Source organism: Populus alba, chromosome 8 (assembly GCF_005239225.2).
Source record: "Populus alba chromosome 8, ASM523922v2, whole genome shotgun sequence".
NCBI lineage: Eukaryota > Viridiplantae > Streptophyta > Magnoliopsida > Malpighiales > Salicaceae > Populus > Populus alba.
In genome coordinates, this window is record NC_133291.1 from 10,875,871 (window position 1) to 10,890,033 (window position 14,163).

The window sequence follows — 14,163 nt, forward strand, 5'->3', positions numbered from 1 at the left end:
TTACAGGCGACCAGCTCTGTAATGGACTGTTTTACGCAGTTATCATCACAGTCTCTCACACTAATCAAATCTCAATGGATTTCACGTTATGAAATGTAATGAGTGCATGAACGCAGAGTAGGATTAAGCCACAGAATATAGCCTTATATATTTACGGGGAGGTGAATTTTCTTAAACCTATTTTTTTGTTAATAATATTTTCCTGATTTCTTCCTTCTATGTTCAAATCTACAAATCTGGTTACATGAGATGCGTTGAGGTATATGGGCTAGTTTGAGCCCATTAAACGAGCTGTCTTTCGAAACCAATAGAAAAAGAAAACAATAGTATAACTTACTTCATTCAAACTTCATGGTTGTTTTTTCAGCAGAAATGATGTTTTTAATTTTCCTTGAAATTAATTTTTTGATATTTTTAAATAATTTTAATATATTGATATTAAAAATAAATTTTTAAAAATAAAAAAATTTAAAAAATAATCGCTACCTTAATCTTAATAGAATTAAAAGAAATCTAACTATTTCAATTAAGGTTGGGCTAGCAGTACGGACCGGGCCTGCCATTCCTGTGACAGCAAAAGACAACATACATAGGCCTAATGGTTGCGCAAGGCTTCAGGTCCAAGGAATGTTTTAAAAACGACAGCATTTTAAAATAAGCTGGAGTATAGTTTGCTAAAAGAAAAACATTTATCCCTTAACTATCACCCAATTCTCAACTGGGTCCTGAACAAAACCAAAATTATCATTTGGATACCCATCAATCAAGCATTATCCAATTCAACCCATCATTATAATTTATGACAAGAAAAAAGTGATTTAGACAACTAGATTCTCCCCTTTTTTATATATAATATTAAAGAGATCGTTTTCCACTAATTCTAGCTTGCCAACTTAGCATTTATGAGTTTGGAAGCTCACAAATCATGCAATAAATAAATAAAATTTTGTTTAGTGACTCTTTTTTATATTGATTGAATTTTAAGTGGTTGTTTGGTAATGTGGCTGCGGGTGAAGTTCACTCGCAGCCACATTAATTAACATTTGATAACTTAAAAAAAATTGCTTTTGATGGGTAGAACCCACATGGAACCGGAGTTTCATGAGAAGCAGCATTTTGCTGCTTCTCGTCTAACAGTGGAGCATGGCTCCACTTTTCAGTGAACAGTGGAGCCATGCTCCACTGTAGCTGTTCACTAAAGTGAATAGTTTTTTTTTTTTTTAATTTTTAAAAACCAGTGTGCTACACTGTTCACATGAAAATTAGTTTTTTTGTTATAGAAAAATCAGTACAATTAATTAATTTCACTCGCACTATTCACATGAACGTGAACAATATTTTTTTTTTTGTTAAAAAAATAGTTTAAGATGAATTAAATTTACTCGTACTGTAATTTCAATTTTATTTCTGATAATATTTTACCTAATTTTATTGCATGCTCAAAAATCATGAAAACTATAGTTCTTGTCAAATGAAATTGTATTTTTTTTTTTAAAATTGAGTTTTACTCAAAAAACTAGTATTTAATATTATTTAATAACACTACATAAATTAGAAGGATATTGCATGATGACGTAGCATTTGTGGAATTTGATCGCAATTTTAATTATGTTCTTGTCAGGTCCGACCCAGTTAAAAAAATTCAGTTTTTATTTTTATTTTAATTGTGTTTTATTCAAAAAATTAGAAGGATATCGCTTGATGACGTAACAAAAAATTCAGTTTTTGTTGTTGCGTGCTTAAGAAACCATGAAAAATATAGTCATTGTTGGGTAGATTTTGTATGTGATGACATTGCATATAGTTTAATTGAATAATAAAAAATATTTGATATCAATATTATTTATTTCATGATATAATAATAGTAGTTAAATTTACAATATTTAAATTAAAAATATTTTTAAATTATTTTATAACCTCAATTTAAAAAGTATTTTTTTAACCAAACACATTAAACTATTTTTTATTCATCTTCAATTTCAACAGCAATTTTAATCAAATATATATTTTTCTAAAACAATCTCAACTAAAAATACTTTTTATAAAATACTTTTTTTAAAATTACAACCACAAAAACTTTAATACCAAACACAATCTAAAACTGAAGATTGTTGAGTTGTAAGTCCATGAATAGTATAGAATTTTTCAGTTAAAAAAAAGGAAAAAGAGAGTTGATTGGGTGCTGTGCAGAAGACGGGATCCAATTGAGATTTGCTTGTTTGGCGATCCAATTGAGAATTGGTTTATAATCTGGGGATGAATATGTCGTTTTCAAGAAGAAGCTCTTCGTGGTGATGGTAGTTTTAGTTCTAGGGCTTCTAGCAATGAGCACAAACTACGAAGTACCAGTCAAAACGCTCTCTTTCTCCGTCAAGCTAGTAGAAATTTAACGGTATTTTTTCTCACTTGCAATTTACACAATCCTCCAAAAAGGCCAACAGGTCAATTCCGTCTTGTCTGCTCAGGTAACTCTTCTCCATTGATGTTTTTCATCTCCTTAGAAACTTGATTTACAGATTGCATTTTGCTTATTTCATGTTCTTTTATTGGGTAAAAGAAAATCCTAAGGGTCAGAAGACAGTTTTTGCAGTAACCTAAGATTTTGTTGTTTTCTGCTCGATTAAATGCAGAAGGCAGCAACAGCATGCAAATCTAGGGTAGGAAATTGGATGAGAAGTACAAAATAAAATTGTTTCTGCTTTCTTGAGGAATTGAAGCAAGAATGGTTTTAGAGTGACCCAGTTTGCTCTTTTGCTAAATAATTGCTATTTTCGAATGCTGGCTTGGATTAGCGTGCCTTTTATGAGGGTTTGTTGAACACGAGGGTTTACTTTCTGCCTTATTGATTGATGAATTTTGTGGTGATTTTACTTGGGAGTAATCTTTACTTTCTTTTGTTTCCCTGTTATATTTTTCCTCTTCTAGTCTTCATTTATTATCAATTGCATGTCAATGTAGACGTCAACCAATTTTGTTTACTTGTTTTCTGTAGTCTATAGGCAGAGCCTTGTATAGTTATTTTGCTTATTAACGGTTCTGGGGATCTCTGGGCGGTTAACTGTAAATAGAAATTTGATTTAGTTTGGATTTGTGTGCTGGTGATCGATATAGTAGAGGGACAATTTCAAGCTTTTAACTCTTTTATCTTTGCTTGACGTTCTTCTGAACTGGAGTCTGGTGATCTCTGTCCAGGGTTACATTGTATGTGACATGAAGAGGACAATACCATGGATTGACCCGGTTGATGTTATATCATCGGATGAATCTTCTTCCTCGGATTCAGATATAGAGCTTAATGATGGACTTGATGGCCAGCGGTTATCCAATTATGTTACAATCGATCAACCCTTCAAAGAAATGACATCTGAGGGTACTAACACCTATTTGGATTTGGATCCTGGTTATATATTGTTTTGATAAAATTCGTTTGTGCATTATGCAATCACCAAGTAACTTCACCTGTATGATACTGGCTGTATCTTTGTGAATGAACTGTTAAAATGTTCCTTGTCTGGTTGAATATTATCCCGCTGCTAGTCCATTTTTTATTCTGTCTTGAGTTGAAAGTTGCTCTGGGCAGCCATGCACTTGGGTTTTGTACTTGTTTAACAGATATGCTCAACCATTCATCTACATTTTAGCCTTACTAAATGTGTCATTGTTCAGGTGTGTTGATTAGAAGGGCAGAAATGTATCAAGATTACATGAGGCATATCCCTATCCCAGTACAACGTGGCTCTGCCATCCCATTTTCCTCATGGGTGGGGTTAGGCAAATCCATCAAGCAACTATATCAGCAGCCCTTGCATTACCTCACCAACATTCTTCTAAATACATGGGATCAACAACGAATTGGCAGCGAGGACGAGCATACGCCCTTGGATATCATGATTCATCCTTGTAAAGCTGAAGCCACCATCTGGCTTGTTGAAGAAGTTCACAGGCGCACATCATCACATCATCACGTGGCTAAAATCTGGCAATCTGACCCAATGCATCATGCTTTTGTAGACTCCATTTTCCCAAAGTTATGAAGCACATCTCGACTTTAAGCTTGATTTTGTTGGATGTTCCCTGATTGCTTGGGCAAGAGCTATGAACTGTATAACCTGCATCTGAAATGGAACTGAAACTTCCCTTATGGTTGTTCCTTTATTGTTATTTTTTCTTTTGTATAATCGTCACGTGCATAAATAGATATATTTAGCTTTCTTTTTTTCACCCTTGTTATTGATTCCAAATAATGTTCTTGCGGTTGGAAGGTCGGAAATTGCTAGGACATGCCTTTTCCAAATTGACGATTCTAATTTAATCCGTGATAAACGAAGAACTTGGGTTTGTGTAGCTCGCTGGCATCTCTAAGATGTGGCCATTGGGAAAAGCAGTGACATATCAATTACCAGTAATCACCACAAGAACAGAAACCTTGCTGGAAAAGGTGGAAACGATTACCATCTCGAGCAATTATTTATCGGCCGTGTAATTTTGATACTGGCTTGGCAAATGAGTGGCAATCAGAGCATATTCGGAGATTCTTTGCAACACGAATTATCATTCCTTGACCTGTACTGATAAGTGCAAAAGCTATCGCTAATTATTCACTATTTCGACTGAACTGGTACTCTTTCTCCTTCTCATTAACATCAAGCAGAAGAAAACTCGTAAGGCCAGGAACGTAGCCATTCTACAGCAAATCTCTTTCAACATAGGTTCAACTTGGGTCATTTCTGGGTGTGATTCAGCACCTGACGTGAACTCGTAAATTTTTCCACTGATCTCTACCGAGCTTGATCCAGGCATTTTGTGGACTCCTTTCTCCTTTAGGTGTAGCCTGACCTTTGCAACATCCATATATGTTCGACAGAAGAACATGAATCCCGGTCCTCTCAGGCTCCAATTCAGCTAGCCTTTCAGCTGTATAAGCTGCAACACTACATTTTTGTGTATCCGGCAAGCAGCTAAAAGAGATCCCCAGATCACGTCATTAGGCTCCATTGGCATGCTATTTATGAGACATAAGAGCTTCGCTCAACAACCCAGCTCGGCCAAGCAAATCAACCATGAACCCATAATGGACAGCTTGAGGAGCTATACAATAGATATCCTTCATGGCCCTAAAAATAGCCAGCCCTGTTCTACTAACCCGCTGTGGCTCAATGCAGTCAGCAGTCCCACAAATACCACTCCATGTGGTTTGCTCCCTTGCTGCAGCATTTTATTGAAAAACTCGATAGCCTCGTCACCATTTCCCTACATCGCCATTGCACCAAAGGCTACAGTCCAGGCTGAAACATCTCTTTTCATCACCTTGTTGAAAACTTGCATTGCACTCTTTAGGTCACCACATCTAGCAAACATATCAATCAAAGCTGTGCCTAGTTGCAGATCACAGTGAATATCTTTCAACTAGATATAACTATGGATCCACTTTGAAAGGTCCAGAGCTCCTAGATACCCGCAGGCAATAAACTTCAGGATCCACCCAAGTGATGATCTTTATTAGCCAATGCAAATATTTTTTACAAGTGTCATATAATTTAACAAAATTAAAACTGGAGGAAAGTTAATGAAACACACAGTAAAAGGATAGAATTTATTAAACAAGATTTGTATAAGGGAAAAATCCATAAAAAAAATGAAAAAAGTGGAAACTTTATTTATTTAATTGAGATACACAGAGAAGACAACGTTACATGCACCGACCGGGCTTAGCAATGGGTTACAAGGCTCTTGGTGAAACAAAGATGGATTATCAGATTCTTATTCCCGGTTTCTTTATCTTTACATGATCGCTTCTCGGTTTTTTTAGCACTTGAAGAAAATTTAAGGATATTTGGAGAGAACCCTGCTTATAGCTCTGATGGTGTTTGGGGTAGTCCTGCAGCAGCCTCCAAATAGAGAAGCCCCGGCTTCACGCCACTTACCTATGCATGAGACAAAGTCTTCATCTACTACCACTCCACTTGATTTCTGCAACAGTACACATTGAATCAAACTTCTGAATCACTAACGTTAAGGAGATGGTGCAAGTGATTGATCAAAACAGGAACAAATTTTGCTTCGTAACGACAATAGGATGTTAAAGAGCTTCAGTTGTCCTAAAAGGACTGTTGTATACAAAAATATTCAGCAATTCTAAATAACGAATTAGCAACTGTGCAGTTCTTCAGCCACTCCTCCTTATGGGGACGGAGTACTTGGTGGAGAAGCCCACAAAGAACAGCCTGTTATTTGAAGCAAAAAGAACATCAGAATGCTCACCACCCACTGCTTAAGCTCAGCATTGTACGTCTCGCCGCTGTTGGGATATATGACTATTGGCTTACTTGTTGCCTGCCAGATTAACCAGCCAAAAAGCGTTAGTCCCAGAAATTGATTAAGTTGAAGCAGAGGTTCCTCTGGAAATTTGGGTTTAACTAACAGAAATATTATTAACTTCAGAAAACAGACCTTTTGGATGCAGAGAACGAGTCCATGGATAAATCTTGGAGGGGTACAGTTGATTCCAACAGCAACAACTCGTTTGCACGAATCTGCAATGGAGGCACACTCAAGGATGGAATCACCACTGACCACATTAATTGCATCCTTGGAATTGAAAGAGAACCATGCTGGAATTTTCATCTCTTCCTCCTCAAGAAGCTCAGCATAAGCCTGATCAACAAAACCAAGCAAGATTACGAGAATTAATTGCCAGAAAACGTACCTGCTATGACATTCTTGATAAAAGCCACAGAATCATTAATTGATCTACTCAGAAATCAACCAATTCGTTTGTGTAATTAAGAAATATATTAACTACCTTTGCCTCGAGCTTATTCGGAATTGTCTCAAACGCAATCAGGTCAGCACCTGATTTCGCTAGAATCTGCAACCTTCTCCTATGAAAATCCTTCAATGTTTTTAGAGAAACTGCATCACCATATTTCCCACTGTAAAGAGAGACAGCGGCAGATTGTTGACAGGTAGAAGAAAAGGGAATTACAATAAGGCATGATAATCTTGATGTAATATTTGGTGATTGCTTGTTCTAGAAATATTGTCGCATAATCTGATAGCAAGAGCAAAAACTATGATGTTAATCATTTAGTTACTTACCTATACTCGGAGCCATCGGCCAAATAAGCACCATAGCTGCCAATGGAAGCAGCAACTAAAACAGGACGTCTTGAGACGTTTCCACTTTCAATGTAATCCAAAGAACCCTTGGTAGTACATTTGTCGTAGTAAATTTCCCTTGCCTCGCATGCAATTTCAACACTTCTCCTAAGCAATAACTCAGCTTCTTCTTCAGACAAACCTTTAGCCACAAAACCCTGAATAGTAGCCTTTAAAAAAAACGTGTCAGCTTAAAACTTATCTCCACAAAAACTAGTATAATATAATTGGATTATGAATATTAAAAAAACCTGATAAGATGCTGTTATTATGATGTTTGCGCCAGCATGGAGATAATCTAGGTGAACCTGTCATGTTAAACACGATCAACAATAATATTCATCAAGAAAGGAATGCCGTCGAGAACAGCAACTAATGTAATTACCCAATTTTAGCTGTCCATGAACTCTTTAAGCTTGTGGACTCAAGAACATGTACACGATATCCATTGTGTCTAACTGGTACAATTGCACGAAAAATTGGCACAGTTCATGTTTCTTCAAAGTTCAAAAGAATTGGTGTTAACTTCATACACTACATTGTCCGAGCCTGTTTATTTCTGTGTTTCAAAAATAATTTAGAAAATAATTTATTATTTTTTTATTTATTCCAAATTAATACATTTTTAGTGCTTTCAAATTATTTTGATGTGCTGATGTTAAAAATATTTTTTTAAAAATAAAAATATATTATTGGCATGTATTTTAACACAAAAATTTATTTAAAAAGTAATTACAACTACACTATCAAACAAATTTATAGTCAAAATTAGCCATCAAATGCCGACTAGGGATCATTATTATCTTTCTATAAAAACGTTAAATTTGATTTAATAGCTTTTTAATTTTTCAAAACTCCAAGCATGAAATTGGAATAAAACAAAAATATTCTGCTGGAATTCGGCTAAAAATCTAGAACAGATAGAGATTTTAAATGAGAAGATAATTGTTTTATTTTATTTTATTTTTTAAATCAATATAAAATATTTTAGTAATCAAACGAAATGAAATTAACGTAAAGTTATAAACAAACATAGCTCACGTGCACCCACTCTTTTTAATTATCTCTTTCATTTCTTTGATTTTTCCAAAATATTTTTGTTTTATTTTTTGTACTTCCAGTACTTTTTCATCGCATAATAACATGATATTTATTATAGGTTAAAAAGAATCATCTCAAATTCAATAAATAAATTTTTAAAAATAATTTTATATTGGTCTTTAATATATACATTTTTAGATAAAAATTATTTAAATTTGAAATTTATATTAATTTTATATTTAATTTTATTAATTAAAATAAAATATAAAATTCAATCCAATAACCGTTTAATTATCATATCCCTAATATTATCTCAAAAAATATCTTAATTTAAAATATATACTTATACTTTTTAACTTGCACGAAATAGACACGTTTCATTTGTTCCGCATGGCAATTGACACGTCAATAAAAACACCATTGGTCTGGGCAAGAAAGAGCCTTTGCCACGTAATTTGTTAGAAGATGATAACAAGCTCCCTTCGCATCACATATGTAAGGGCCACGACACCGATGTCCTAACTTTTGGTTCTCTTCATTATCTCTAAGAAGCAAGTTAGGATCATAACAAATTCACAATTACCAGCAACCTAAAATAGCTTAGCACCCGAAAGAGGGGAAAAAAGATTCTTCTAAAAATAATAAAAAATATATATTTTAATTTTTCAATGCTCTTTTTGCATGCTTCAAGACAGTGTTAAATAAAATACTATTTTACCATCTCTTTACAAAAATGCTATTTCTATATATTTTGCAAAAATACTAAAATACTATTCATTACAATAATAATTTTTTTTTCACTATATTTTTTTTTTTACATTTATATTTTTTATAAGATTAATTTATTGATCCCATGATCTTTTCTCATCCAGATTGATTTAAATTATTATTATTTTTTTAAAATTTTATATTTTAATATTGGGTTGATAGAAAAATTTTCGAGCTGTTTTTAGATTTGTTGAATCAATTGAGTTTTATTAAATTATTAAAATAGTTATGTATCAAATATATTAAAATATAATAAAATCTTCTAAATAAAGCATAAGCTAAAATAAATTATTTCTAACAGCATCTTTTATATGGGAGATGCTATAAGAATAAAATTTTCATAATTCCACATAGAAAGGAACACGTACCACCTCTTTTTACACATAATTAATTGTAGATGCCCACTACCTATTTATATACTAGTTATGACAATGCATAATTAACAATCAAACTAAAAATAAAATAAATTGGACTCTCAAGTAACTATGTAGAAAGAAATCCTCCAACCAGGGACAGAGCAAGAAAGAAAAATTGAGGGGGCCAAATTAAAAGCAGAGCAGGAAAGAAAAATTGAGGGGGTCAAATTAAAAGAAATTATTTAAAAATATTAAAATTTTTATTATTTTATATAAGAAAAGGACTGGGAAAATTTTCCGGGGCCCTGCCTCAGCCACTGCCTCCAACATTAGAACCAAGAACACAATCAAGATTACATATACAACTAGTAAAAAAAAAAAAGGTTTCGTGCAGGCTCGGAAACAACATGAAAAAGAAAGGTGATGAAAGGAATCATATTTTCCAATCAAAGACATTAATTTTTCTCTTTTATGTTCACAAAAAGAGGAAAACAAAACAGTTAATTAATCTGCACAGAGAAATGCTTCCAAATATAGAGAGGGGGCGAGAGAGGGTTACCTTTCTAACAAGGTGAGGAGAACTGATGAGGCATTTGGCACTCCAGAGAGGGTCGTTAAGGTCAGCACCATGTCGTTCAAGTTCAGTGGCGAAGCCGCCATCAACAACAGCATAACCACCACATTTCTGGAGGAAATCCGTCATCAACCTCGACGAAGTTTCAACGATTCCCAATTCCATGTTGTTAATGATTATGATTAAGAACAAAGACGGAAGAGGGTGAGAGAGATGGCGAGTAGCCAATGTGGAAAAAGAAGCAGAAAGCACCAAGTTCATGCTGTCCAAATTCTTGCTATCAATTTATAGAGAAAACAAAAGAGTTCCTAGGTGTTTGAAATATGGTTGTAATTATTTTTTAAAATGATTTTTATTCAGAAATGTATTAAAATAATATTTTTTATTTTTTAAAAATTATTTTTGATATTAACTTATAAAATGATATAAAAAATAAAAAAATAATATTAATTTAAAATAAAAAATAATAAGAAATAAACAAAAATATTTTCAAAATAAAAAAAACAAATATTTAGGCAGACTATAAACTGACGTGTCGTTCTTACACACAACAATAAATGACACGTCTATTCTACATGATGGTAAAAGTTTGTGGTCGTGGGACTTTCCATCACCATTTCACCACGACTAATCCTTCGCAATTCAGGATTAACTGCTCCAAATCATGTTAATCAAATTTGTGCAAGTATTATGGTAAGTATTGAAATAGCTTGGAACATAAATTTCTATAAAAATGAAAAATATCCTCCCTTTAAATACAGTTTAATTTGAAGTATTGAATTACATAATTACAAGTAATTAATCATCGATCCAAATTGAGTATTTTTAGATAATAGACCTCAACATAAACTATAAAATTTGATTTTGTTAAGAAACATTTCATGAGCAAAGGAATTATAAATTTTGCATGGTACTATAATTAAAAGAGCCGAAGAAATTATAAAATTGGAGTTCACAGTTAACTTCCAACTTAATTGAAAGCATAAGTATGCTTATTGTGTAAATCTGATTTAAAGAATGGCTACGATATACAAGCTCTTATCCTCTTATACATTAATTAAAAATTAAAAACCAGATAAGGATGAAAATCCTTCACTTTAGGAAATGATTCTTGCAAAGCATTGTTGTTATCTTCTCTAATGAGTTGTAGATCAGTTACGTTAGCGTTCTCTCTTTTACAAAGATCTCAATCCTCAGGCTGGAACATATATTTTATAACGAAAAAAGAATGTAGGCAATTGTTGAAATAAATCATAAAATTGAAAAATAATAGAAGAGTTGCAATCCAATTAGAAAAAAAAAAACCTAAACGAATTAGGGAAATATAAGAAATTTCAAACGGTAACTTACAGGTTTTATTTGAAAGTTTTTCTAAACTCTTGATGGATATAAAATTTTAATTCTAAAAAAAATATATATAGCCTCTGGAATTTTTTACAAAAATTCCATTCTAATTTAATTTTTAGATTAAAAATTATATCAATTAATGTAGAGCTGTAAATTTTTGCATCAATCTTTCTAAATTAAAAAAAACTCGTCATTAAATTTAGAATTGTTTTTACCTCAATTTCATGGATATTCAATCTAAACTCCCCAACACTTTTTTCTTTATTTACTTTAAATGTGTAACCATTCAAGATATTAACCGGGGTCCTTCATCATAAAATTTGTATAAAAATTAATAATTGATAAATTATTTTTCTTTCATTAACTTTAATTTTTTTTTGCAAATCTCAAACTTAATTCATGCATATATGTTCAATCCATATAACACTTGAATATATATGCCTTTGTGATAATAATAAAGTTATAATTAAAAGGAATCATCCTACTTTAAATTAATGGTTAGTTATAAAAAAATTTCTTATAGTTTTATCTTCATTTCATTCCCTTTTTATATTTTCATAAATTATATTTTTTATCTTGTAATTTATATGTTTAATAACAATTTATATCCTCAACAATGTATTTTATTTCATTCGGGATAGAAAATGTAAGTTATAAAAGTATAGAGATAAAATAAGATATAAATCAAATTATCAAAGTACTATTTTTCTAACTATGCCTTAAAATTAATAAAAATAAATTTATTCAATGGTACCAACCTCTTTCTTAAAAAATTACAGTCAAAGTCTATCTTATTAATGTCAACACCATCAATGGTACCAGCCTCTTTCCTAGGTGGTGAATAGAAACAAATCCTGATAATTAAGGATATTTATCATTATCTAATATAAAACTAGACACAGTCTGCAGCAGCTTGTATCCATCCAGTTTGAGGTCCTCTTTCTTCACGTAAAAAATCAAGAAACGCAGCTTACGTGTTGTAGGCTATGGAGATGTCTGCTTGGATCTGATCCAAATTCAGTCCAGGTTCTGTCCATTTTAAGGTTTTAATTTTACAAAAAGAAAGACAAGGAAAAGGAAAAAAAGTTTCTTTTAGATGAGTTGAAACTTGAGATAGAAGAAACTTTTTTTTACATTTTAAACATGTTTTTAAAAAAATTAAAAATTTTTTATTTTAAATTAATATTTTTTTGATATTTTTAAATCATTTTAATATGCTAATATCAAAAATAATTTTTTTTTAAAAAATATATTATTTTGATTTATTTTTAAAATAAAAATATTTTAAAAAATAATGATAATTATAGTTTTAAACCGATTATAATTTTTTTTTTTAATTTAAATAGCTCTGGATGCACAGCTCATAGACTTAAGATTCCAACGCTGTGTCCTTTTCTATGCTCCTATAAGAAGTGATTTATGTGCGACATTTGGAAGCACTGACAAATGATTTTTAACTTCTACGATGTTATGGACAGATTGTGTTTGTTATATATATAATTATCATTTAAAAAAAAATATTAAGTAATATCCGATGATGAAATTAAGGATATAAAATAATATTAAGATATAAAGTGTTAAATGTGTTTAGTAGGTTTAAAGACAATGAATTAATTAGAATGGATCCTATAGAAGATTAATTTATATCTTAAATCAATTTAAAATAAAAATATATGCAAATCAATGGGCCTCAAACGCAAGGCACAAGATAAATAAATAAAAGTTAGACATGTAAATTAAAAAAATAAGAGAGAAAAATAAAAACCAAAAACTTTTTTGCTTAACAATTTTTTTTTACTCCTCTCTCTTGGAGGGCAATCTTCAACACCCTAAGTGCTCTATGTCAAAAAACATCTCAACCCAATAGCTTCAGCTATTAAGTAAAGTTCCAAGATATGATTTATATTATTTTGTAACACACTTCCTCAAGTAAAAATCATTTGAACTTAAAATTTGTATAGGCTCGTATTATTTTATACTTAATTTTTATCAAATAAATGGAAATGCTAAGATTCGAACTCGTGATCACTTGGTCAGTAATGTTCTAATACAATGTCAAGGAACCATCTGAACCTAATAGTTTAAATTGTTAAATAAAATTCTAGGATATAATTTATATTATTCTTTAACACTACACTCTTTGTAAATATTTTCTTCCTTTCAATTTTGTGTGCTAAATAAGGGCAAAGGAGGTGAAAAATTTACTTCATCTCCTTTCCTTATGTACTAAACATAATCTAACGACGAAGTTATGAGGTTATCAAGAGGTGAGGATTTCTTTGATTTTTTTTTAAAATAAACTATATATAAAAAATATTTATGCAGTAAATTAATTTTTTAGAATAAAAAAAAACATTAAATACAAATATATAAAGAGATTTCATTATCGCTAAACATCCATATGAATTGTATCGAGAAGTATAAAATAAGAAAACGAGATTATTGTATTCTTCTTTTAATTATTTATTGAATGATCTTATGCAACATCTTTTCACCACACAAAAATCATCGAGTTTTTAACGATAGCATAATAGCTTTGACCTGACTTCTTGATTATGTCAATCATTGATATAGTTTTAAGATAGTATACATGCTTTGCAATTCAAAATGTTTTTAAATTCAAAATACTTCAATTCATATCTTAAATATAATTTTTATTCTATAAAATACATAGATAAAAAATAAATTTAAGCATATAATTACCATTAACAATTTTTTCAATTAATATTTATAAACAAATAATCTCAGGAAGTAACTATTTTAAGTTATATAAGTTTTAGAATCACTTAAAATTTATATAATTATTAATTTTAAGACTTGTAGGATTAGTCGGGATATATACAAATTGAATTGAATATCTATATTAATATAAAAAAATATTCATAAATAAACAAATATATATGTGTGCGGTCTTATAAT

At 31.1% G+C, this 14,163-nt stretch overlaps 2 protein-coding genes and 1 non-coding gene across 6 annotated transcripts; 1 reads left to right on the plus strand and 2 right to left on the minus strand.

The window, feature by feature from the left end:
- The first annotated feature begins 2,103 nt into the window (after positions 1-2,103).
- Positions 2,104-4,221, plus strand: LOC118056297 (protein RDM1). Of its 4 annotated transcripts, XM_035068485.2 has the most exons (4): positions 2,104-2,465; positions 2,631-2,657; positions 3,193-3,370; positions 3,667-4,221. In XM_035068485.2, exons 3-4 carry the CDS (start codon positions 3,211-3,213, stop codon positions 4,032-4,034), a joined length of 528 nt encoding a protein of 175 aa, XP_034924376.1. In that variant the 5' UTR covers positions 2,104-2,465; positions 2,631-2,657; positions 3,193-3,210; the 3' UTR covers positions 4,035-4,221. The 4 variants fall into 4 exon arrangements, with proteins under 4 accessions (XP_034924376.1, XP_034924382.1, XP_034924370.1 ...); XM_035068491.2 differs by lacking the exon at positions 2,631-2,657 and having other exon boundaries at positions 2,104-2,392; XM_035068479.2 differs by lacking the exon at positions 2,631-2,657 and having other exon boundaries at positions 2,105-2,465.
- Positions 4,222-5,627: 1,406 nt separating this feature from the next.
- LOC118056288 (homocysteine S-methyltransferase 3) lies at positions 5,628-10,163 on the minus strand. The gene is made up of 7 exons (XM_035068466.1): positions 9,883-10,163; positions 7,410-7,466; positions 7,099-7,328; positions 6,803-6,932; positions 6,451-6,654; positions 6,262-6,333; positions 5,628-5,970 (listed from the first exon to the last, which is right to left on the minus strand). Exons 1-7 carry the CDS (start codon positions 10,156-10,158, stop codon positions 5,824-5,826), a joined length of 1,116 nt encoding a protein of 371 aa, XP_034924357.1. The 5' UTR covers positions 10,159-10,163; the 3' UTR covers positions 5,628-5,823.
- Positions 10,164-11,083: 920 nt separating this feature from the next.
- On the minus strand, positions 11,084-11,160 carry LOC118058260 (small nucleolar RNA SNORD34). The gene has a single exon (XR_004689134.1). It is a non-coding gene; the product is annotated as a small nucleolar RNA SNORD34 (small nucleolar RNA).
- Positions 11,161-14,163: the final 3,003 nt, after the last annotated feature.